We start from the raw sequence: 22,014 nt of genomic DNA, 5'->3' as shown, positions 1-22,014 counted from the left end.
TCACACGGCAGGTTATCAAATATAATGAAAAAGTGTTCTATGAGCAACCACAAGGTGGCACTATTTAGAAGGTTTGATCATAGCCCAACTTTTCACCACTTACTGAAACTGTAGAGACAGTCAAAGTAAGTCGTTATGTTTATGAATCACCATAAATGTGAGAGTGTAAATGAGGACAAGTTGAATAAAAACGTCCTTCATCATCTTCTTTGTTTTCGGTGTCTTGCAGCTCGACAGACTGAGAGACGACACGCGACAGGAAGAGGAAACTAAGTCTGATCCTCTGTCACACAGAAACAAGAGTGTCACGGCCGGCTCAAAATCAATGTTTCTTCTTCTACGGACTTCAAAGATATACTCCTGGATCTATAACCACTATTTTACTACTTTTTAGGGCCGTCATGTAAAAGCTTATCTCCTGCAATGTTTCTGTTCTATATGCAGTGAATAATGTATTCAGTTTGTTACAGCAGAACCCTGACCTGAAGCTGCTTATTACATGTTTATTCAAGAAATCAATAATTTGATTCCAAATGTACATTTGAAAATGCCTTTAAGTCTTACCCAAATAAAAAAAAAGTCTCTTAATATCACAGTTTGGACAATGATCTTTAAAGGTCACATATCCTCCTCCTCTTCAGTGTAAATCAGTCTCAGAACTCCTCAAAACATATGTGTGAAGTTTCTTGTTGTAAATCCACTCTGATCCTGTATTTGATCATGACTATAAAGCCCTCTATTTCAGCCCTGCTCAGAACAGGCTGTTTCTGTGTCTGTACCTTTAAATGTAAATGAGTTGTGTTTGACCACGCCCCCTCTCTGGAAGGGCTTGGGTGTCTCGGGCTTTCTCGCTCCATGTCCTATTGTTAACGATGAGAAGGCAGACTCAGAGGGCAGAACAAACACCTAGCTGTGGGAGAGTCACCCACCTGGGGGAGGGGTTACTGCCCTTTGTGATGTCATGAAGGGAAAATCTCCAAATGGCCTTTTTGAGCACACATTTTCTGAAAAGTGGAGCAGGCAGAAGACGGAGATGATGGACTTTTTTCATTATTGGAGGGTTTGTAGACATACTGGGGACACATATTAGGTTGATTTTACAGAATATGTTAATATCTGTTCCTTTCTTTGAATAGTCTAAAAGCCACTTTAATTCACATTTAATTCACATTGGAACAATAATGGAAGTGAGTCAAGCTGAGCCCTGACTCGTTACTGTCAAAATGCATTGACATTTCTTTTCCATTTACCAGTAAAAAATATGGCCTTTACTTCTGTCTGTCTTCTCTTTTGTCAGTTTCTCTGCAATCCTGGAAAGCTATACTTTGGTCCGACAACGTTACAGCTTCTGGGAGAGATAAATAACATTTCAGGGCTCCTGGTATTTCCATCCATACGTATTAAGCTCCTGGTAGCTAGCAGTTAGCAATAAATGACTTCCTGCCATGACGTCCTTTTCTGTGCATTGCCTTTGTTTACTGTCTAGTGTAATTAACAGTGAAAACACATTGGCTGTTTGTGAAACATTCTTTTAAGGGATATTTCACATTGACCAAATTCAGTCAAGTTTTACCATAGACTGTACAAAACATGAACGTAGTCTCAGTGATGTCACCCACCCACACTGAAGCCAGAGAATGGTGGTCGCCATATTGGAAAAGTTGACTCTACCAATCTTTAGATGAATTTGGAAAACGGGCAAAAAGGCGGAGCAGAGGTGGGGCTTAAACCTCCTTGGAAACAACAACGTGTTCTCCTGTCGGTCAACACAGCCACACCCCTAATTAAGAGATGAGCTCTAGAGATCAAACCTGTTTCTGTATCAGGCTGTGGACATGTTTATTTCTGCTGTAAACATTTTAACATAGGACCTAATGGGGAATCCTCCGTTTTTGGAGCCAGTCTAAAGTGGACACTGGAGGAACTGCAGTGTTTTTGCACTTCTGCGTTGACTTTTGGAGGTTTCAGCACAAGTTCTCCAGACAGGGTCACTGAAAAAGTCTGAGTGAATTGACACATTTTAACCAGTAGGTGTTGCTCAAGGGTCTCAGACGCAGCTTGCAGTTGGAAGAGGCCATAAGAAGCAAAAGAAGCTGCAGCAGCTTCAGGTCACAGCTGCCGGCTCTCACACGCTCTAGTTTGTTTATTGTTCTTTTTATCAGGTATACAAATATCAATGCAGTTATAAATGAAGCCACTTCAGTGGAAGTGCAATAGTGATGATGGTGTTAATGTGTCTGACAATCAGTGAGTTGATTGTTTTCACGTTTGTTGTCATTTTCCCTGACCTGTCAGCATCCAACAGATTTAATGCAGCTTTGGTCACATAACAATTTTACTTTTAAGACATGACTTCACATCTTTCAGAAAGGTAAACACTCATTATGAGTCCATACCTGAGGCGCTGACTGTGTGGTGGGTGAAACATTCAGAGAAGAGGAAACGTCAGAGCTCATTAACCACAAATTGAAACAGTCACAGACTCTCTCATAACTTACCAATGTGGGTCTTTGGGGTAGAGGAACACACACCCGCTAGCACGTAGACGGTCGAGTTCCTGTTCTCTTCTATCAGAAACTGTGCTCACTTTGTGACAGAAGTCGGTGCGAAGATGAAGGTGATCATCAGGCTGTTTGCCTTCCTCCTGAGCTGTAACCTCACTGCAGGTAAGACTGCCCTGTTTCTCACCATTACTTTGAAGCGTGTTGTGTAGACATTTGTTTAGAGTTTTCTGAGTTGAAATGAATCTGAAATGTGAATCAAACTTTCATGAGGAATTGAGCCGCTGATGTAAGCATGAGAAAGGTTATTTCAGGAAGTAAAAAAACAGCCCGGATAGATTCAGTGGTAACGTACCTACACCGTAATATTTACATAAATGTGGAATATTTTTTTATGTGTTATTCTCAGAAGAAGATATCCTCCATTAATTATAAGAGGGAGATTACATTTGACGCTGTGTTGTAGATCAAGCTACACACGCTGCACGCACATGCACACACACGATCCTGTGGATGCACTGATGGCGAGCACTCTTGAGCTGGTGGGGGGCGGGGGTTTGGTGCCTTGCTCAAGGTCACATCGGCAGTACTCAGGAATTGATCTGACACCTCTCCAGCTACCAGACCAACTTCCAGACTAGGTCTGCACTGGGACTTGAACCAGCGACTCTCTGGTTCGCCAATCCAAGTCTGAATGAAGACTGAGCTGTTTTTTCTTACTGTCTGTCAAAACACCAATGGATGTGCATTAAATGTGAACGTGCGTGTTTAAACCTGATGCTGCATCATTAAGACGATCCTCCTCTGCATGTGAAGTCTGGTGGACTTAATGTTGGAGGTTCATGACACAAAGACGCGTTTGATGAAGAGAAAGTTAAATGTGATTCTGAAACTGGTTTCAAACCACATTTTAGTTGCTTGCAATTTTAAGAATACAGACATCCTGACAGCCGAGTCTTTGTATCTAACGTTATGTTTCTGTTGCAGCAATCATCCATAAAATAGTCGAGCAGGAGAAATCAATCACTTTACCCTGTCCTCACCCTGTGGGTAAAGTGAAGTGGAGCAGAGAGAAGAATGGAAACAAAACTGACTTAATGACAGTTGAGGGTGAAAAGGAGACAAAACACATTTCAGACCCACATAAATATTACAGTTCATTAGCAGATAAATCTCTATACATAAAAAGAGTAGAGTTCTCAGACGATGGCAGATATTTGTGTAACGATGAAGCAGCTGTGGATCTGACGGTGATCCCACCAGGTAACATAGAACTTTAATAAAAACTTTTCAACATGACTCGATTTCTCTGCCCAGATTTTGTATTTTAGTTTAACATGGACCACAGACACACTTCAGTAATTTCAAAGAACTGTGCATTTTCATTTAAAAAAAATTGGGTTTGATTTTTCTTTTCAGTTATTTAAAAAATATATTTTTTACCTTTGTTAGTCTTTATTTAATGACAGTTTAGAATCCTCTGACTTTACTCTGCGTGATGCATTAATCGTAGCTCATAATAAAACCTGTTGTTTCCTCTGCACAGGAACAGTCGTTCTCGAGGCGACAGAGAGGACCAGCGTCACTCTGAAATGTCCTGGTGTTTTAGATGATCAAAAATGGTGGACAGAAGCTGGACCAATACCAAAACAAAGTCGGTTTAAGGTTTTTCGATTGGACAAGACGTTGATTATCACAAACCTTCAGGCTGCTGACTCTGGACTTTACTCCTGCGATGGAAAACCTGCTGCGTACCTGAACGTGATCAGAGATGATCCGTCTGACAGAGGTGAGAGGAACACATCAACAGGGCAGAAGTTAAGAGAAGTTATTTAAAAGAAGTCAGACAGATTCTTAGTAATCTACCTTTTCACCTTCTTGTCACAGATATTTAGAGATATGAGGACATTGATACCTCTCATATTTAACCTGTTTGACTTCCCCACTCACCGATATTGTTTTTTTTAACTCCATGTAAGCTTCCTCTTGATCAGACCTCTGACCCTTTTATTACACACAACTCTGATTGAAGCTAGGGCCCTACTGATATGTGATTTCTGGGGCCGATACAGACACGATATTAGGGATGGAAAAAAATCTGATACTGATCTATCGACAGATATCTTTGTTGGATCTTTAGAGATAGATATAGATAACACATTTTTTGAGTTGACCCCACAAATGCAGTTATCAAACACTTGTAGATCAGATTAATAATGAAGACAAGATGGTCACTAAACTGGAAAGTATCTGTTCATGTACGTGCATCACCGCTTAAGAGTGATGATGCTTTTTGTAATCCATATAGCGCCCTCTGCTGGTGACAGAGAACTGCGAGTGTAACACAAAGATACTCAAATGAAATGCTTTTTGACTCTTGAAGATATCTGGAATATCGGCGCATGTCTGAGATAGAATTAGCCGATGCCCATTGTAGCGTAACTGAAATCGAGCAGGGGTCCAATTGGGCGCCAGACAGACCCTTCAGTCTGTCAAAAAAGTCTCAGGGTGAATTTAATGTAAATTGGACATGCACTAAGGGAGAGATGTCAGAGTGACGGAGCGGCCCACAGTGGGCGCTCCTGAGCTGGTGGTGGGGAGGGGGTTTGGTGCCTTGCTCAGGGGCATCTCGGCAGTGCTCGGGAGGTGATCTGGCACCTCTCCAGCTACCAGACCAACTTCGATACTTGGTCCCCACCGGGACTTGAACCGGCGACCCTCCGGTTCCCAACCCAAGTCCCTACAAGTCCCTACAGACTGAGCTACTGCCGCCCCCAATAGCAAGTATTCCCACCTAAATTCAACACAAAACCACGCTACGAAATACAATTAAATCAAAGTTAATTTATACATCAAACATAAATTCAGGACAACAGAAATATTTCATATTTAAACAAAACATCTCATTACTAAAGGTCAAAGTCCATGATCTCAAGTTCATCAAAAACGAAGATTTAAACCAGTCCAGTGTTCTCAAAATATGAACATTGAAGAAAGAGAGGCGTTGAGGGTGTGTGTGTGTGAAGGTGTGTGAGCGGCTGTTTGGGCTGGGGGGAAGGAGAGATTGGAGACCAGAAGCAGGGGAAGTCTTGAGGTGAGTTAACACAGAGAGAGTGAGACGATATCACCTGTCCAGGTTTTGGTTCCTGAGAGGGGTTGCAGCGTTACCACTCCAATGATAATTTCATAACTGCCCGATCATCCACGAAGCTCCAGTCCATACCTCCAGAGCAAAGAAGGCAAAACAATCTGCCCACTCTAGGTTTTTATGAACGCTCCTCTCCTTTAATTGTTTGGCATCCAAGGACATTGCAAGCAGCCTGAACCCTCCTTCTCCAGTTGTCCAACACTCTACTGTGCAGCAATCCTCTGTCTCCTCTCACACACACTCTCCTTCTCAGGTGCAAACAATCATCAATTTGCCTCTCCTAGGCCACACCCCTTCCTCACAGTCCTCTGCTGTGCAGCTGGATGCAGACTGCACCCTGTCTGCTACACCATAGTCAAGCAATATGCTAATATCTAAGCTAAAGAAACAACAGAGCAGATGTGCACATACTCTTCCGTCTACAGAGCAATTGACTTAAAACTATCGGACATATATAAAAAAACTGAGATGGGTCCTAGTAACCACACTGCTGACAAAACGATGCCCATCACAAGACCTTAATGTAAACAAACAAACAAACAAAAGAGCAAACTATTAAAATGTAGATTGTTAGAAAACTCCAGCCGCTGTGTAGCTGAGCTCTTGGCATCAAGTTGATTTGACGTGCATTTTTCTACAGTCCGTCAGGCATTAACAGGGAATCAGGTGAAGATTTATCTGGCAGCAGAGGGCATGCCGGTCAGATGCTGAATGGTGCTGATGTAATGGCCATCTCAGTCACGCTGATGTGATTGGTTGATCTCAAATCACAAGCAATGTTTGGTTGAGGGTGACATTGAGCAATTGTTGATCGTACATCGTATGGAGGGCAAAATGATGGTACAAGTACGATAGTTATTGGACGTCTGGCAACACAGGTGATGTGGCTTCTGGCTGTGACCTCATATTAAACTAACACATATGAAATTGGTACAAATCTTGCAGTATAACGCTTAGCTAGAAATGAGACATTTGATTGTTAGATTCCTTTAACAATGATACCAAGATATGAGTATGAGTATGATTAAGAAAAAGCTAAAGACCCAGCTCTTTCATGAATACCTACTAAGTTAATGATGATGGTTTCGATATCATTGATGATGATGATGATGGTTGTCACGATTGTTTTTGTTTGATAATGAAGACTTATAAGATGGTTTCTATACTAATTAGAGCTCTCAAGAATTGCCGTCAATGTTGTGCTTTGCCTTTGGTCACTTCCTGTCAGCACCTGTGTGTCCAATCAGACTCAAAGCTGATTGTTTGCTCTTACTGACATTGTTCCCTTTTTCTAGATCCTTGCTTGTGTTGTACTTAGTCTCTGCTGTATGTCGCTTTGAATAAAAGCGTCTGCTAAGTGAATTGTAGAATTGTAGAATGACTGATACAGGGTTCAACAATATGAAACATGTTTTATGTAGTGTTATTATTATTATTACACTAGCCTCTTCATTCAACTGGTCGAAGTCGTGAGAAAACTTTATATTTGACACATCTAAAAAAAAAAAGACCGCAGCTTTTTTTCATTTCTCACGGTCAGCCCATGATCCTCTGAGCGAGAATTATTTTCTGTTTCCTGTATTATAACTGTTTTCTGTTTAACACTGAAGGTAACAAGGCTAAAACCACAAAACCACCTACAAGACAAACAGCAGCAACTGCAGCAGCAACAACTGTTCCATTAACAACAATGGCAACCAGTAACATGGCAACGACAAAGCAACAAAAGTCCAAGAACTAATCCACAGAAGATGAGGACAATAAGATTAAGTTGACCCTGATTTTAATATTGTCATTAAAAAAGTTTTAATTAAGAATTATTTCATAACCTTCTTGAGTCAAGATTACATTTTAGAAATTAGAAAATGAAGACTTATCAAAGCTACTTTAGTTGATGTACTACTCGTCCTTAAAGGAGCAATATGTAACTCTGACACCTAGTGTTTAAAATAGGTACTGCAGTCCAAACTAAAAACATTGTAGAGCGCTGTTTCCCCCTGCCCCCTCCTTTCTAGAATCGATGCTCACACAGGTTGTCATGTGGTGGACACTGAAGCTTCAGTGTTTAGCCAGCTCTGCATCAGTCTGTAAACCTTTCTGTGTTCTAACCTCTCTCCATTTTTCAAAAGCATCTCCAATATTGATCCTAGTTTGAGCACGTTTCTGCTCGTGGAGCTTATTAGAAACATGCAGAGGCTTTTTAGGTCGGGTACAATCACTTCTATCTGAACCATATCTTCCATCGCTACAACACCTGTTGGTTTGACCTGATAACTGGTCTTATATCTGGCAAACCGAAGGGTGTCCAAAAACCAGCTAGTGACTACTCGATGCACTGATTTGCACTGACATCATCAACTAATATTTCTAAAAAAAACTCACTGGAAAGAACATAGATAATATTTATTATGCATGGTGCTTCCTGGGGCTCTACTTGTTTTTAGCATTTGATTATTTCAGTGTACTGATTAAGGTTATACCATAAAGAAACTATCAAATTACATCCACACAGGTTTAGTCACACTGTTGTTGAATTAAAACAGTAAAGCCTGATTAGATTCTTAAATACGTTTTTCAAAGTGGTCAAACTGTTCTGTGATATATTTTGATTGAAGTGTTTGACTGCAACGTGAAAATGTGAATCTAGTCTTTAATTAAAATATTACAAAATCTATGTTTTCTTTTTCCCCACAAACTAAAAGGCCGGAAGACACAAGAAACAACTTTAACGACAACTTTAAACTCAACACAATCGGCAGACTCAGGTAAAGAAACGAGTGTTTCAAATTAACCATCACGACGGTTCGTACATCTCATGGCTCAGAAAATATAGAACCAACAAGTCTGACTTGTAAAGTTTTTAGTGTTTTGTTATTTTATGTTTTACTTTAATAATTATTCAAATACTGAATGAAAAGAACCTGCTCTGTGTACCATCGATTGAATTCGAGTTATTCATTCTGATTTGATTTTTCAGACCCCAAAGACATTCCTGGTTTGGTGTCATGGATGTATATCTTCATCACCGTCCTCATCATCATCCTCATCATTATAGTCACTGTCTACTGTAAAAAAAGAAGATTTAAAAAAGGAGGTAAATGAATGCTTCTTGTTAACAATATTGTCTATAATTCAAGCAGAATATGAGATATTTTAAATATAATTACACAATACAGAAGAAGAAAAACAAAAACGGGGGACGATCCAAATAAAAAAACGAGAAAAAGAATCTGGATGAAATTCTGGCCGAGAAGACGGTAAAGGTACTTAATGCCGTGTGTGCGAGATGAAAAAAATACACAACATCCTGGACAGGGAGCAGTCAAATAATCGTGGTAGCACACACTTCAGGATTATTTGGACATATTTGCCACCAACCCCCGAATTGAGCCACTATTTGTATTTTTCCTTGCAGAGCAGCAAACGAAACTCACTTTCACGATCAGTTGTTGAATGTTTGGAGATCCAAATGAATCCCGACCGTCTGGGAGCTCGGCTCAGATTTCAGCTTTACTATGCCTTCATGTTAAAATACACAAAAAGACATGAATGCAAATATTTAAAAAAAAGAACTCACTTCAAATTGAGCTTCTCAGCCGTCAGACAAAAGAGGCCATGTGGCACCCACAAAAGCTTTAAAAACTTCCTACCAATTTGCAACAAGGAGGGGGTTTATAATCAGACTGCTTAAATTAATCCCTTAATTATGAGCGACATCAGGGGTGCTGGTGGCGCAAAGGTTAGTGCGCGCACCCCATGTATGGAGGCTATAGCCTTCCAAGCGGGCGGCCCAGGTTCGCATCCAACCTGTGGCTCCCTTCCCGCATGTCGTTCCCTACTCTCTCCCTGATTTCCAACTCTATCCTCGGTCCTATCTCTCCATTAAACGCACAAAAAGCCCCCCCCCCCAAAAAAAAATTATGAGTGACATCAATCCTTTTATTAAAGCAGCAAGTTTACAGTAAGCCTACAACATGCTCATAAAGCAAGAGTTCATCTTACCTCAGCTGGTTTTGAACTCAATAGAAAAAGAAAAACCGTTGAATTCTTCTTCATCTTAAAGTCCGACTTGGTACAGTCCAGATTACCTGTCATGTCCGCCTTTTTCTTTGCAGGTAAAAAAGAAGAAGCTCTTTATGAAGAAATACCGGATGTATTGTTTCATCCAAAAAATGGTGAGAAAAGTTATTTTTATTTTATAGAGAAAGACAAACTTGCTGTTTCTGGGATGACCAAGAATGTTGTAAAGATATAAAAGCAGCAGTGATGGAAAAAAACAAAACAAAGCTCAGTCAGCTGTCTAAAGCGAGGTCCAATCTGGCTTTGGTTTTAAAAAACCCTTACTCCTGCATCGGAGACACATTACGTGGAGATTGCACAGGTAACAGTTAGCTCCTTAAATGCGGGAAACATATTTAGGTTTCAAGATTCTAAACCTAAATCCCACCAAATGAACCTGCCAAACAGACAAGACTTATTCTTTTCCATTTGCACAGTTGACGCAGTCGAATGAAAGCCCATATTTTTTATTGGAGAAACCGGAAACACCCGAGAACAACAACGACGTGACGTCTGCAGTTTGAGCGGAAAATTCTTCAGTTGTCGATAAAACCTGCTTCTTCAAGAGTTGGTGCCTTGTTTCCACTAGAGACTGTAAATAATAAAGTTTGAAGTGACTTCACCCGTCTGTTCCTGCAGGGGGCACTGAAGTCCCATCGATGGCGGTCTCCATGCTGGAAATGCTGTCTCAGTCTAACTTTCAGTCAACCTAAAGACTGGCTGAGAGCTGGAGCCGAGGCGGGTTTTAAACCTCCTGACAAACCGTTACACCGCGCCCGCTTGTCAATCAGGTCAGCTACACGCCTTAATGTGAATAACTCTTATCCTTCATCAAATCAAAACCTATGAGTCATCAAAACATTCACCTCCCGTACAGTGTGTGCTGATCGAGACATGAGCTAATCAGACCTATTTGTTTTTTTGAATAAGGCTGTAAACATGTTAATCTCTGCTGTAAAAACAGGCTTTTTAGAATAGGTGTGTGTGACTTCCTGTGCTTCTGCAGCCAGCCTCTAGTGGACACTCGAGGAACTGCAGGCTTCATTTTTTAACACCAGAGGTTGCTGCTTGGTTTCCACTTACGTTTATGTCCGGAGGCAAGTCAAATGGAAGTCCATTCATTCCTATGGGAATCTCTGTGCTATCTGATGTGCCTGCGAAACTCCTCCCCTATATAAAATGTCTTTATCAGTTTTGTATTATATACTGTCAGATTTGTCAGCTGTCATCCTCTTTGTCAGTTTGTTTAAACAAACACAATTAGCCCCTCCCCCATGGCTTCAGGTAGCTTCTGTCAGGTTTCTATACATCTGTAAAGAAATGCACGTCCTTGCGTTTGGACACGAGGAGGAATCATCCGTATATTTACGTATCTACGGACACCGGACACATATTTAAGTGGAAACACATGTCTACCATTTCCTCTGACGTTTTGCCACGCTGTGAAGCTAAAACACGTCATTATTTGTTTTTTAAAAGAAAAAAAAATAAAAGCAAATTTTTCCATTCGTTAGAAAGTGGCTGAGTGCAAACAGTAGTTGTTTTCTGAAAGTGTTTTCTAAATGACCTGTAAATAAAAACATTCCTTTTTCTATTCCTACGAGGCAAAACATTTTCTTTCTTTATTTGACATGGACATACAGTAAAAACATTGTATCTGTAACATTTAACCACACACAAGGAGGCTTTGGGAAGGTACGGATAGAAAGAAGGAAAACGAAGGAGGGAAATAAAGATGGATACTTGAATGGATTGGGTTTGTATATAGTCGTCTTCGTTCATCAGTGGTGGTGAATTGCAGAGGAGACGTTTAGCCTGTAACAGTTTATCATCATAACATGGAAATAAATAAGTGCAACTTTTAATAAATGATAAGGTTACAGAGAGGAAACAAATACGTAATGAAGAAACACTCATTTATGTCAATTTGTTTTTCACATTTACATTTATTTTGGCAACATAAAAAAGTGTTAGCATTTTAGCTAACTTTGAGTACTTTAAGTACAGCTATGGTTAGCAGCAGTGCTCATAAAACATAATTTTTCATTAAAACAACGTTAGCACATCTTAAAGAGAGGAAAACACGACATATCATAGTTTATGAGTCAAAGTCAGGCAGGATTTTAAAAATGTGCGTCGAGGAAGACTTCTGACCTCAGTGTGACTTTTCAGTCGATAACCCTTTTCACACAAATGGAAATCTCCTGAAAGACTCCGGAGATTTGGCTACCTGGAGGGGCCTTAGGCTATATGTGAACGTAAACAGCCGCATTTTTCGCGCAGACTTTACCCAGAGTTTCTCTAGTTTCTCCTAGTATTTTTTCCCCAGAAAGTCCGAGTGAGCAGATGTCTGAACGCGGCAGCATATACTCCGGAGATTTCAACTCGAGCCAATGGGAAGAGAATGACATTTATATAGTGACTGCCGAAAGTGTCTGCACGCGATCACTACCATCTCCGTGCACGTAATTAAACGGCTCCATTATGTTTTCTGTTCTTCAGTATATTGTTCTCCTCTCTTTTGTGGATGTTGTCATTCCATTGGACTACAAATAGCATTGATATAAATAGAAAAATTCTCATTATAACGTCGCGTAGCGGACTCTGTTGCTTCGGCCGCTACTTCCGCGTTGTTTATTTACGTCACGTCTTACCTCAGCAAATCCCCCGATCCCCCTCCCCTCTGACAGGGATAGTCCCCCACTGTGAGGAACATATGTGAACGGCTAGGTCGGGAGAATCTCTGGAGCAGTCCTCCTGTAATTATCTATTCATAATCCGGAGTGCACATGTGAAAATGGCTTTTGATGGTGTGGCGTAATACTAACCAGCATCCGTTACGTGACACGACACTTCACACTCTGCATGAAACATGACAAAGGTGATGTTCCACCCTTCACACATTGAAGCTAGCTCTGTGGTTTGTGTGTTCTAACCCTAACCCTATCACCTTGTGATACTTGTAAAAGTATTTTTAAAACATCAGTAGGTTCTCACCGCTTTAAGGTCACGTTTGTTCTGTATTTCAAAGTGGACGATCATTTTTTTTTTTTTAATGGAGAGATAGGACAGCGGATAGAGCTGGAAATCAGGGAGAGACAGTTGGGAATGACATGCGAAAAAGGAGCCTCAGGCTGGATTCGAACCCGGACCGCCTGCTTGGAAGACTATGGCCTCCATACATAACCACTTTTCCACCAGCACCCCTAAAGTGGACGTTCATGTCTGTAAAGTGGCGAAACGTCTCGTTCTGGTGACCTTCAAGTATACGTCAGAACTGTTTAATGATCCTGTCAGATAACATGAAACTAAATCAAAGTTTTTTCTTTTTCTCTCCTGGTTTCGGAGCCTGTTCTAAATGATGCATGTTCTGTTTATCTGTCTGCTAAAGGCTTTATGTGCGATTTTTTGATCCAGCAGATGTCGCCCTTGAGCACCAGCATGAAACCAAAACAACTCGCGGTGCATGGTTGTGTTAGCATGCTAATGCTAGCAATCTTTATTATGCTCGTATCTTCACACTGCATGTAAATTTACCCGAAATGAGCGTGATCTAGAAACGCAGTTAAGCAGTGAGTACAGTATGTTATTCTTCTTTTTCCCTCAATTAAACAACTTTAATTCGTGAGGGGAGTAGTCAGCCTGCCGTCCCGGCGATGTAAACAAACAGAAAATATGACTCGGAAAACATCACAGACAGTGGGACTCGGGTGTTACACCCATTGTAGACAGTCATTACTCAGAGTTATTTTCAGAGGATATACTTGATTTCTATTATGATTAAGTGTGAAAATATAAAGCCTTTACAGAGCTCAACCAGCCTGAGTCATTTAAGCTGCCCATCATTTTGATAAACCCACACTCACACTTCCTTCATCCTTTTTTATTTTTAGCCTTTTGCTGCGATGCAGACTGATTCACCTTTTATCTTCTGCACACGTTAAAGAAACTCACCCACCTTCGGGTTTCACTAAAAGTGTTTTATCCCTCATTGATTGAACGTCCTCCTCACTATATTTTCAACTGTACCTTTAATTTGTAGAAGGACGGAATATCGACCAGAAGAGAGGTTTATAGAGAGCTGTACAACACTCCTAATCTGAACTTTTCAAAGACATGTTAAAGCCATAGACTGTAAATATTACTGGACGAACCCTGACCCGTCTGTTACATAGGCAACAAATGAGTCCAATCGAGGGCCGCATCCATATTGGATTTGCAGTCTCAACCTAACTTTGGATCAACCTAGCCACAGCAGTAAGGCGGGACCGGCAGGATTTAACTCTGCCCATTCAGCTCGACGTTAGCAGTCCACTTCACAGCATAGCTAACGGCTAAACTGCTATCATCCCCTATTCCTGCTCGTCCTGAGAAAACTCTATAAACAGTAAGTTAACTTTTCTACAACACAGTTAAAACGAATTATCTTCAACCCAAATATTTTATTAAAGTCTTAAAGCTACACTTTTTTAAATATACAATTATGGTTATTAGTTATTTGTCAGAGCAGTTACTAGACTTTGTCAGGGTTAGCAGAGAAATACATTAGTAAAGTTTTATCCATAGACTGTAAATAAATATGAGACATCCAGAAGAAATCAATATTACAAAGCATACAGTTCATGTTACTGTTCTGACAAAAAGAGGAATGTCTGTGTCTTATATTAACTGATGTCAACAGTGATGTGGGTGAACATGACAATTGAAAAATAATTATTTAGTATTTATTATAAGACATTTGATTTAGAAATGTAGTCTTCCCAGATCAATATCACATAATATCAACTTCTCCCATCTAAACTGGACAAAGGGTTTTAAAATGGGAAGAAAATAGTTTGATTGCAAGTTGTTTGGAGGAGATCTATTTTTATTTGAACAGTATGAATACAGTCTTCCAAGGTGCAAACCCTCCTCCTCCTCCTGAAGCCTGTGGAGCTCCTTGATGTACTGACATCTTATCTGCTGGCCATCTTCTCTCACCAGAACTTTGACTGTTGAAATGTCATTCTGAAGAAGCTTGAGCATGTGACATGGATCCAGGAGAACATGGACTTTTAGTGAGGGGTCTTCAGGATGGCAAAGAAAGAGAGAAAATATCAGTTATTCATTAAATCATTTGTTTGTTCTCATCTATTTTTCTGTATTCATCTGTGTGTAAGAGCACATTTATAAATTCAACAGTGTACTACCCAGACAACAAAGGTACAGTATTCAGGTAATCAACATCTATTCAAAGTTAAGAAGTTAAACCTTATTGTAATCATGCTATTTTCAGCTCTCTCACTCACACAATGATATTCCACATCAAATTGCTTCAGATTTTGTGTGAGGAAAAATTAAGCAGTTTATTGTGGATAGTACTTCATCTTAACATGAAACAAATATAACCTGAATTATTTAAATCATTAACAGTCTCTGTGCTTTAGTACAGAACATACAGTAACTCATCTGTTATTAACATGAGCTCAGTACATGGCTGTATTCTTCAAACTATTTCTTGTACTTTATATATATTAGGGCTGGGCACGTTAACACGTTATTTTCGCGTTAACTAATTAATCAATTATCGCCGACAATTATTTTATCTCCCATTAACGCAGTTTTTATTATTTATTTTCTTATTGTAAAAGTCTGTTGCTCACTGGCTTTTATTTTGTAAAATTCCATCGTGAGCGAGCCTAGTATGTTGCTTACTGCTGCGGCGCTCACAGGAAAGAGGAAACAGCCAGAAAATAATTGGCGGATAATCAAGCATGGAGAAGAGTATGGAAATTTTACATGGCCATTTTCATTTTAAAGTTCTTCCAGACGGCGCAGTCGACAGAGCCGAAGTTATTTGTAACCACTGCGAAGTTGAATTTTCTTATCACCGGAGTACTTGATAAGTACTCCAAAATATGTTGCAGCCAGAAACTCAGGCGGACGCTGAAAGGTCGTTTCACTTGTCTTCACTTTATTTAAGCGTTTAACAAAGACCCAGTACCTTCATTCACTCTGCCTACGAGTCTCTTCAGCTGCTGAATAATAACTACAGCTTTCTTGCTAACTCCGGAGCATCACAACAACAACACTCTTCTTCTCTGAACTCCTGCATGTCACTGTTTCTCACGCACAGACTCCACCTAGTGGTGCAGATTATGCAGCGCATTTAATTAATAACATGTCAACATCAACTGCTTGAATAATGTTGCAGTTCAGAAAAATACATTAACATTAGCAACTTTGAAGATGAATTCAAAAGATTATAAACTAAAGAATTTCAAAATGACAAGTACAACAAAAATGTGTTTGTGGGGTCCCCGATAACCAAACAATAAACATCGATGTTCTCAATTGACCTGTCACACTCTCCCCCACTTTAAAAATGGCTTCCCGACATTTTCATTATACCTCTTAGCCTAAAACGTTTCTGGGCAGGTTTTTTTTAATATAACAAACAGAATGACATTATGCCCTTGCAGTGGCAATAATCTTTAGTTTTGTATTTATTTGCTTTGATTACATTGTTTAAGTTGAGAAGTACATTTACAATAAAAGTGCGCTATACACTACTTTTGAATTCATTATTGGATTTTGCGTATAACAATATCACAGGAACTCATGCGATTAACGCAATTAAAACTTTTAATCGTTGCCCAGCCCTAATATATATACACTTTATAACTTATTTTCATTACATATGTTATTTATATCTTTTATATTTCTACTGCTATATTCTGTGTAAGAGCATCTGTAACGATTAAGAACTATATTAATAACCAGATTAAATTTCCCTGAACTCGTAAAAAGTTATTTTTAATTTTTATTTGGTAACAGTTTGCACAAATCTTAAGACACTTCGTCAACCATGTAACGTTAATGTCATCCTCTATAACCTACTCAGCATATTAGGTTCAGTTGAGTTAAGTTTATGTTACTGACGGATAATTACTACACAAAGTTTGTTTTTTAATATCGACATTTACGTGGAGTATTACATTCATCATAACGTCAGATAACCATATTTACAGTCTGCGGTTAACCACCGAGGTGAACCTTTAGCTTCTAACATCACAAACTTATTATTTTCAACATCTTAACAAACATTTCTAAACCATTGACCGTAAATAATGGGCTACACTGAGTACAGTTAGCCGACTGGTTTACAAGCTAGCCCTGTAAATATAAATACCGACACATGAGTATGTAGTATATATAACACTACTATATCACTTACCGAAAAAAACTGAAGCATCAACTTCTTGGATGCTCTGTTAACCGTACAGCAAGCCGTGTATGTTGTCAGATATGTGTTAAACAAACTCTCCAGACGAAGTAAAAAAGAGGAGAAATCAGACGGATCAAGCTGTTAGCCTCCTGACCTGCTGACCTGACTGACAGATGCAGCGCGCAGAGCTGTCAATCAAATCTGCCACAACCCTTCTATGGGCATAGTCGTTTTCCTTAATAGAATAAAATCCGACGAGTTATAAAAAAATTCAAACACAGTGTGAGGAGAAGGGGCCGTCAACTTATCAGATATATCTCGTTTTTTGAACCAGGCTGTAAACATGTTGATTCCTGTGGTAAAAACAGGCTTTTTTGGCTGGGGGCTTATGGCACTTCCGGCGCTTCTGCAGCCAGCCTCAAGTGGAACCTCGAGGAACTGCAGTTTTTTGTACTTCCGCATTGGCTTCATCTTTCGAGACCGGAGGTTGCCCCTTGGTATTAAGCTCCTGGTAGCTAGCAGTTAGCAATAAATGACTTCCTGCCATGACGTCCTTTTCTGTGCATTGCCTTTGTTTACTGTCTAATGTAATTAACAGTGAAAACACATTGGCTGTTTGTGAAACATTCTTTTAAGGGATATTTCACGTTGACCAAATTCAGTCAAGCTTTACCATAGACTGTACAAAACATGAACGTAGTCTCAGTGACGTCACCCACCCATACTGAAGCCAGAGAATGGTGGTCGCCATATTGGAAAAGTTGACTCTACCTATCTTTAGATGAATTTGGAAAACGGGCAAAAAGGCGGAGCAGAGGTGGGGCTTAAACCTCCTGGGAAACAACAACGTGTTCTCCTGTCGGTCAACACAGCCACACCCCTAATTAAGAGACGAGCTCTAGAGATCAAACCTGTTTCTGTATCAGGCTGTGGACATGTTTATTTCTGCTGTAAACATTTTAACATAGGACCTAATGGAGAATCCTCCGTTTTTGGAGCCAGTCTAAAGTGGACACTGGAGGAACTGCAGTGTTTTTGATCTTCTGCGTTGACTTTTGGAGGTTTCAGCACAAGTTCTCCAGACAGGGTCACTGAAAAAGTCTGAGTGAATTGACACATTTTAACCAGTAGGTGGTGCTCAAGGGTCTCAGACGCAGCTTGCAGTTGGAAGAGGCCATAAGAATCAAAAGAAGCTGCAGCAGCTTCAGGTCACAGCTGCCGGCTCTCACACACTCTAGTTTGTTTATTGTTCTTTTTATCAGATATACAAATATCAATGCAGTTATAAATGAAGCCACTTCAGTGGAAGTGCAATAGTGATGATGGTGTTAATGTGTCTGACAATGAGTGAGTTGATTGTTTTCACGTTTGTTGTCATTTTCCCTGACCTGTCAGCATCCAACAGATTTAATGCAGCTTTGGTCACATAACGATTTTACTTTTAAGACATGACTTCACATCTTTCAGAAAGGTAAACACTCATTATGAGTCCATACCTGAGGCGCTGACTGTGGTGGGTGAAACATTCAGAGAAGAGGAAACATCAGCGCTCATTAACCACAGATTGAAACAGTCACAGACTCTCTCATAACTTACCAATGTGGGTGTTTAGGGTAGAGGAACACACTCCCGCTAGCACGGAGACGGTCAAGTTCCTGTTCTCTTCTATCAGAAACTGTGCTCACTTTGTGACAGGAGTCGGTACGAAGATGAAGGTGATCATCAGCTGCTGCCTGTTTGCCTTCCTCCTGAGCTGTAACCTCACTGCAGGTAAGACTGCCCTGTTTCTCACCATTACTTTGAAGCGTGTTGTGTAGACTTTTGTGTAGAGTTTTCTGAGTTGAAATGAATCTGAAATGTGAATCAAACTTTCATGAGGAATTGAGCCGCTGATGTAAGCATAAGAAAGGTTATTTCAGGAAGTAAAAAAAACAGCCCGGATAGATTCAGTGGTAACGTACCTACACCGTAATATTTACATAAATGTGGAATATTTTTTAATGTGTTATTCTCAGAAGAAGATATCCTCCATTAATTATAAGAGGGAGATTACATTTGACGCTGTGTTGTAGATCAAGCTACACGCTGCACACACACACACACGATCCTGTGGATGCACTGATGGCGAGCACTCTTGAGCTAGTGGGGGGCGGGGGTTTGGTGCCTTGCTCAAGGTCACATCGGCAGTACTCAGGAATTGATCTGACACCTCTCCAGCTACCAGACCAACTTCCAGACTAGGTCTGCACTGGGACTTGAACCAGCGACTCTCTGGTTCGCCAATCCAAGTCCCTAGAGACTGAGCTGTTTTTTCTTACTGTCTGTCAAAACACCAATGGACGTGCATTAAACGTGAACGTGCGTGTTTAAACCTGATGCTGCATCATTAAGATGATCCTCCTCTGCATGTGAAGTCTGGTGGACTTAATGTTGGAGGTTCATGACACAAAGACGCGTTTGATGAAGAGAAAGTTAAATGTGATTCTGAAACTGGTTTCAAACCACATTTTAGTTGCTTGCAATTTTAAGAATACAGACATCCTGACAGCCGAGTCTTTGTATCTAACGTTATGTTTCTGTTGCAGCAATCATCCATGAAATAGTCGAGCAGATGAAATCAATCACTTTACCCTGTCCTCACCCTGTGGGTAAAGTGAAGTGGAGCAGAGAGAAGAATGGAAACAAAACTGACTTAATGACAGTTGAGGGTGAAAAGGAGACAAAACACATTTCAGACCCATATAAATATTACAGTTCATTAGCAGATAATTCTCTACAGATACGGAGAGTAAAGTTCTCAGACGATGGCAGATATTTGTGTAACGATGAAGCAGCTGTGGATCTGACGGTGATCCCACCAGGTAACATCGAACTTTAATAAAAACTTTTCTACATGACTCGATTTCTCTGCCCAGATTTTGTGTTTTAGTTTAACATGGACCACAGACACACTTAAGTAAAGAACTGTGTATTTTGATTTAAAAAAATTGGGTTTGATTTTTCTTTTCAGTTATTTAAAAAATATATTTTTTACCTTTGTTAGTCTTTATTTAATGACAGTTTAGAATCCTCTGACTTTACTCTGCGTGATGCATTAATCGTAGCTCATAATAAAACCTGTTTTGTTTCCTCTGCACAGGAACAGTCGTTCTCGAGGCGACAGAGAGGACCAGCGTCACTCTGAAATGTCCTGGTGTTTTAGATGATCAAATATGGTGGAAAGAAGCTGGACCAATACCAAAACAAAGTCGGTTTGAGGTTTTTCGATTGGACAAGACGTTGATTATCACAAACCTTCAGGCTGCTGACTCTGGACTTTACACCTGCGATGGAGAACCTGCTGCGTACCTGAACGTGATCAGAGATGATCCGTCTGACAGAGGTGAGAGGAACACATCAACAGGGCAGAAGTTAAGAGAAGTTATTTAAAAGAAGTCAGACAGATTCTTAGTAATCTACCTTTTCACCTTCTTGTCACAGATATTTAGAGATATGAGGACACTGATACCTCTCATATTTATCCTGTTTGACTTCCCCAGACTCACCGATATTGTTTTTTTTAACTCCATGTAAGCTTCCTCTTGATCAGACCTCTGACCCTTTTATTACACACAACTCTGATTGCAGCTAGGGCCCTACCGATATGTGATTTCTGGGGCTGATACAGATACCGATATTAGGGATGAAAAAAAATCTGATACCGATCTATCGACAGATATCTTTGTTGGATCTTTAGAGATAGATAACACATTTTTTGAGTTGACCCCACAAATGCAGTTATCAAACCCTTGTAGAAAAGATTAATAATTAAGACAAGATGGTCACTAAACTGGAAAGTATCTGTTCATGTACGTGCATCACCACTCAAGAGTGATGATGCTTTTTGTAATCCATATAGCGCCCTCTGCTGGTGACAGAGAACTGCTAGTGTAACACAAAGATACTCAAATGAAATGCTTTTTGACTCTTTAAGATATCTGGAATATCGGTGCATGTCTGAGATAGAATTAGCCGATGCCCATTGTAGCGTAACTGAAATCGAGCAGGGGTCCAATTGGGCACCAGACAGACCCTTCAGTCTGTCAAGAAAGTCTCAGGGTGAATAGCAAGTATTCTCACCTAAATTCAACACAAAACCACGCTACGAAATACAATTAAATCAAAGTTCATTCATACATTAAACATAAATTCAGGACAACAGAAATATTTCATATTTAAACAAAACATCTCTCAACTAAAGGTCAAAGTCCATGATCTCAAGTTCATCAAAAACGAAGATTTAAACCAGTCCAATGTTCTCATAAAAAATGTGAATATTAAAGAAAGAGTGGGGTTGAGGGTGTGTGTGTGTGTGTGTGAAGGTGTGTAAGTGGCTGTTTGGGCTGGGGGGAAGGAGCAATTGGAGACCAGAAGCAGGGGAAGTCTTGAGGTGAGGTAACACAGAGAGAGAGAGTGAGACGTTATCACCTGTCCAGGTTTTGGTTCCTGAGAGGGGTTGCAGCGTTACCACTCCAATGATAATTTCATAACTGCCCGATCATCTACGAAGCTCCAGTCCATACCTCCAGAGCAAAGAAGGCAAAACAATCTGCCCACTCTAGGTTTTTATGAACGCTCCTCTCCTTTAATTGTTTGGCATCCAAGGACATTGCAAGCAGCCTGAACCCTCCTTCTCCAGTTGTCCAACACTCTACTGTGCAGCAATCCTCTGTCTCCTCTCACACACACTCTCCCTCTCAGGTGCAAACAATCATCAATTTGCCTCTCCTAGGCCACACCTTTTCCTCACAGCCCTCTGCTGTGCAGCTGGATGCAGACTGCACCCTGTCTGCTACACCATGGTAAGCGATATGCTAATATCGGCCGATAAATAAAGACACACATTATTTTCTGTTTAACACTGAAGGGAACGAGGCTGAACCCACAAAACCACCTACAAGACAAACAGTAGCAACGACAACTGTTCCATTAACAACACGGGCAAACAGTAACATGGCAACGACAACGAAAGAAAAGTCCAACAACGAATCCACAGAAGACGAGGATAATAGTAAGTGGACCCTGATTTTAATACTGTCATTAAAGAGACGTTTACACGA

General features: G+C 40.3%; 1 protein-coding gene and 2 long non-coding RNA genes across 11 annotated transcripts in view; 1 reads left to right on the top strand and 2 right to left on the bottom strand.

The window, feature by feature from the left end:
- LOC132990790 (uncharacterized) overlaps window positions 1–22,014 on the top strand; it is a 527,599-nt gene that overhangs the window by 298,437 nt on the left and 207,148 nt on the right. For 5 of the 9 annotated variants that reach the window (XR_009676106.1, XR_009676109.1, XR_009676108.1 and 2 more), the window contains 7 exons: window positions 8,352–8,414; window positions 8,627–8,743; window positions 9,765–9,824; window positions 18,611–18,685; window positions 19,501–19,776; window positions 20,055–20,297; window positions 21,822–21,965. Coding sequence is in view for 1 of the 9 variants with exons in the window: in XM_061059227.1 (XP_060915210.1) it covers window positions 2,612–2,666; window positions 3,489–3,764; window positions 4,048–4,290; window positions 8,352–8,414; window positions 8,627–8,743; window positions 9,765–9,824; window positions 18,611–18,685; window positions 19,501–19,776; window positions 20,055–20,297; window positions 21,822–21,965 (1,552 nt within the window). In the remaining 8 variants the exon portion in view is untranslated. Of the gene's footprint in view, window positions 1–2,472; window positions 2,667–3,488; window positions 3,765–4,047; window positions 4,291–8,122; window positions 8,415–8,626; window positions 8,744–9,764; window positions 9,825–18,610; window positions 18,686–19,500; window positions 19,777–20,054; window positions 20,298–21,821; window positions 21,966–22,014 lie in introns of those variants that run through there. The other 4 variants (XM_061059227.1, XR_009676111.1, XR_009676110.1 and 1 more) reach the window with 4 other exon arrangements.
- On the bottom strand, window positions 3,360–4,284 carry LOC132990816 (uncharacterized). Its single transcript, XR_009676117.1, has 2 exons — window positions 4,203–4,284; window positions 3,360–3,545 (listed from the first exon to the last, which is right to left on the bottom strand). It is a non-coding gene; the product is annotated as an uncharacterized LOC132990816 (long non-coding RNA).
- On the bottom strand, window positions 14,555–16,286 carry LOC132990814 (uncharacterized). Its single transcript, XR_009676115.1, has 2 exons — window positions 15,692–16,286; window positions 14,555–14,774 (listed from the first exon to the last, which is right to left on the bottom strand). It is a non-coding gene; the product is annotated as an uncharacterized LOC132990814 (long non-coding RNA).

Source organism: Labrus mixtus, chromosome 16 (assembly GCF_963584025.1).
Source record: "Labrus mixtus chromosome 16, fLabMix1.1, whole genome shotgun sequence".
In the NCBI taxonomy this organism is placed as follows: domain Eukaryota; kingdom Metazoa; phylum Chordata; class Actinopteri; order Labriformes; family Labridae; genus Labrus; species Labrus mixtus.
Note: the sequence above shows the minus strand (reverse complement) of the source record. Positions and strands in the feature narration are given on the sequence as shown.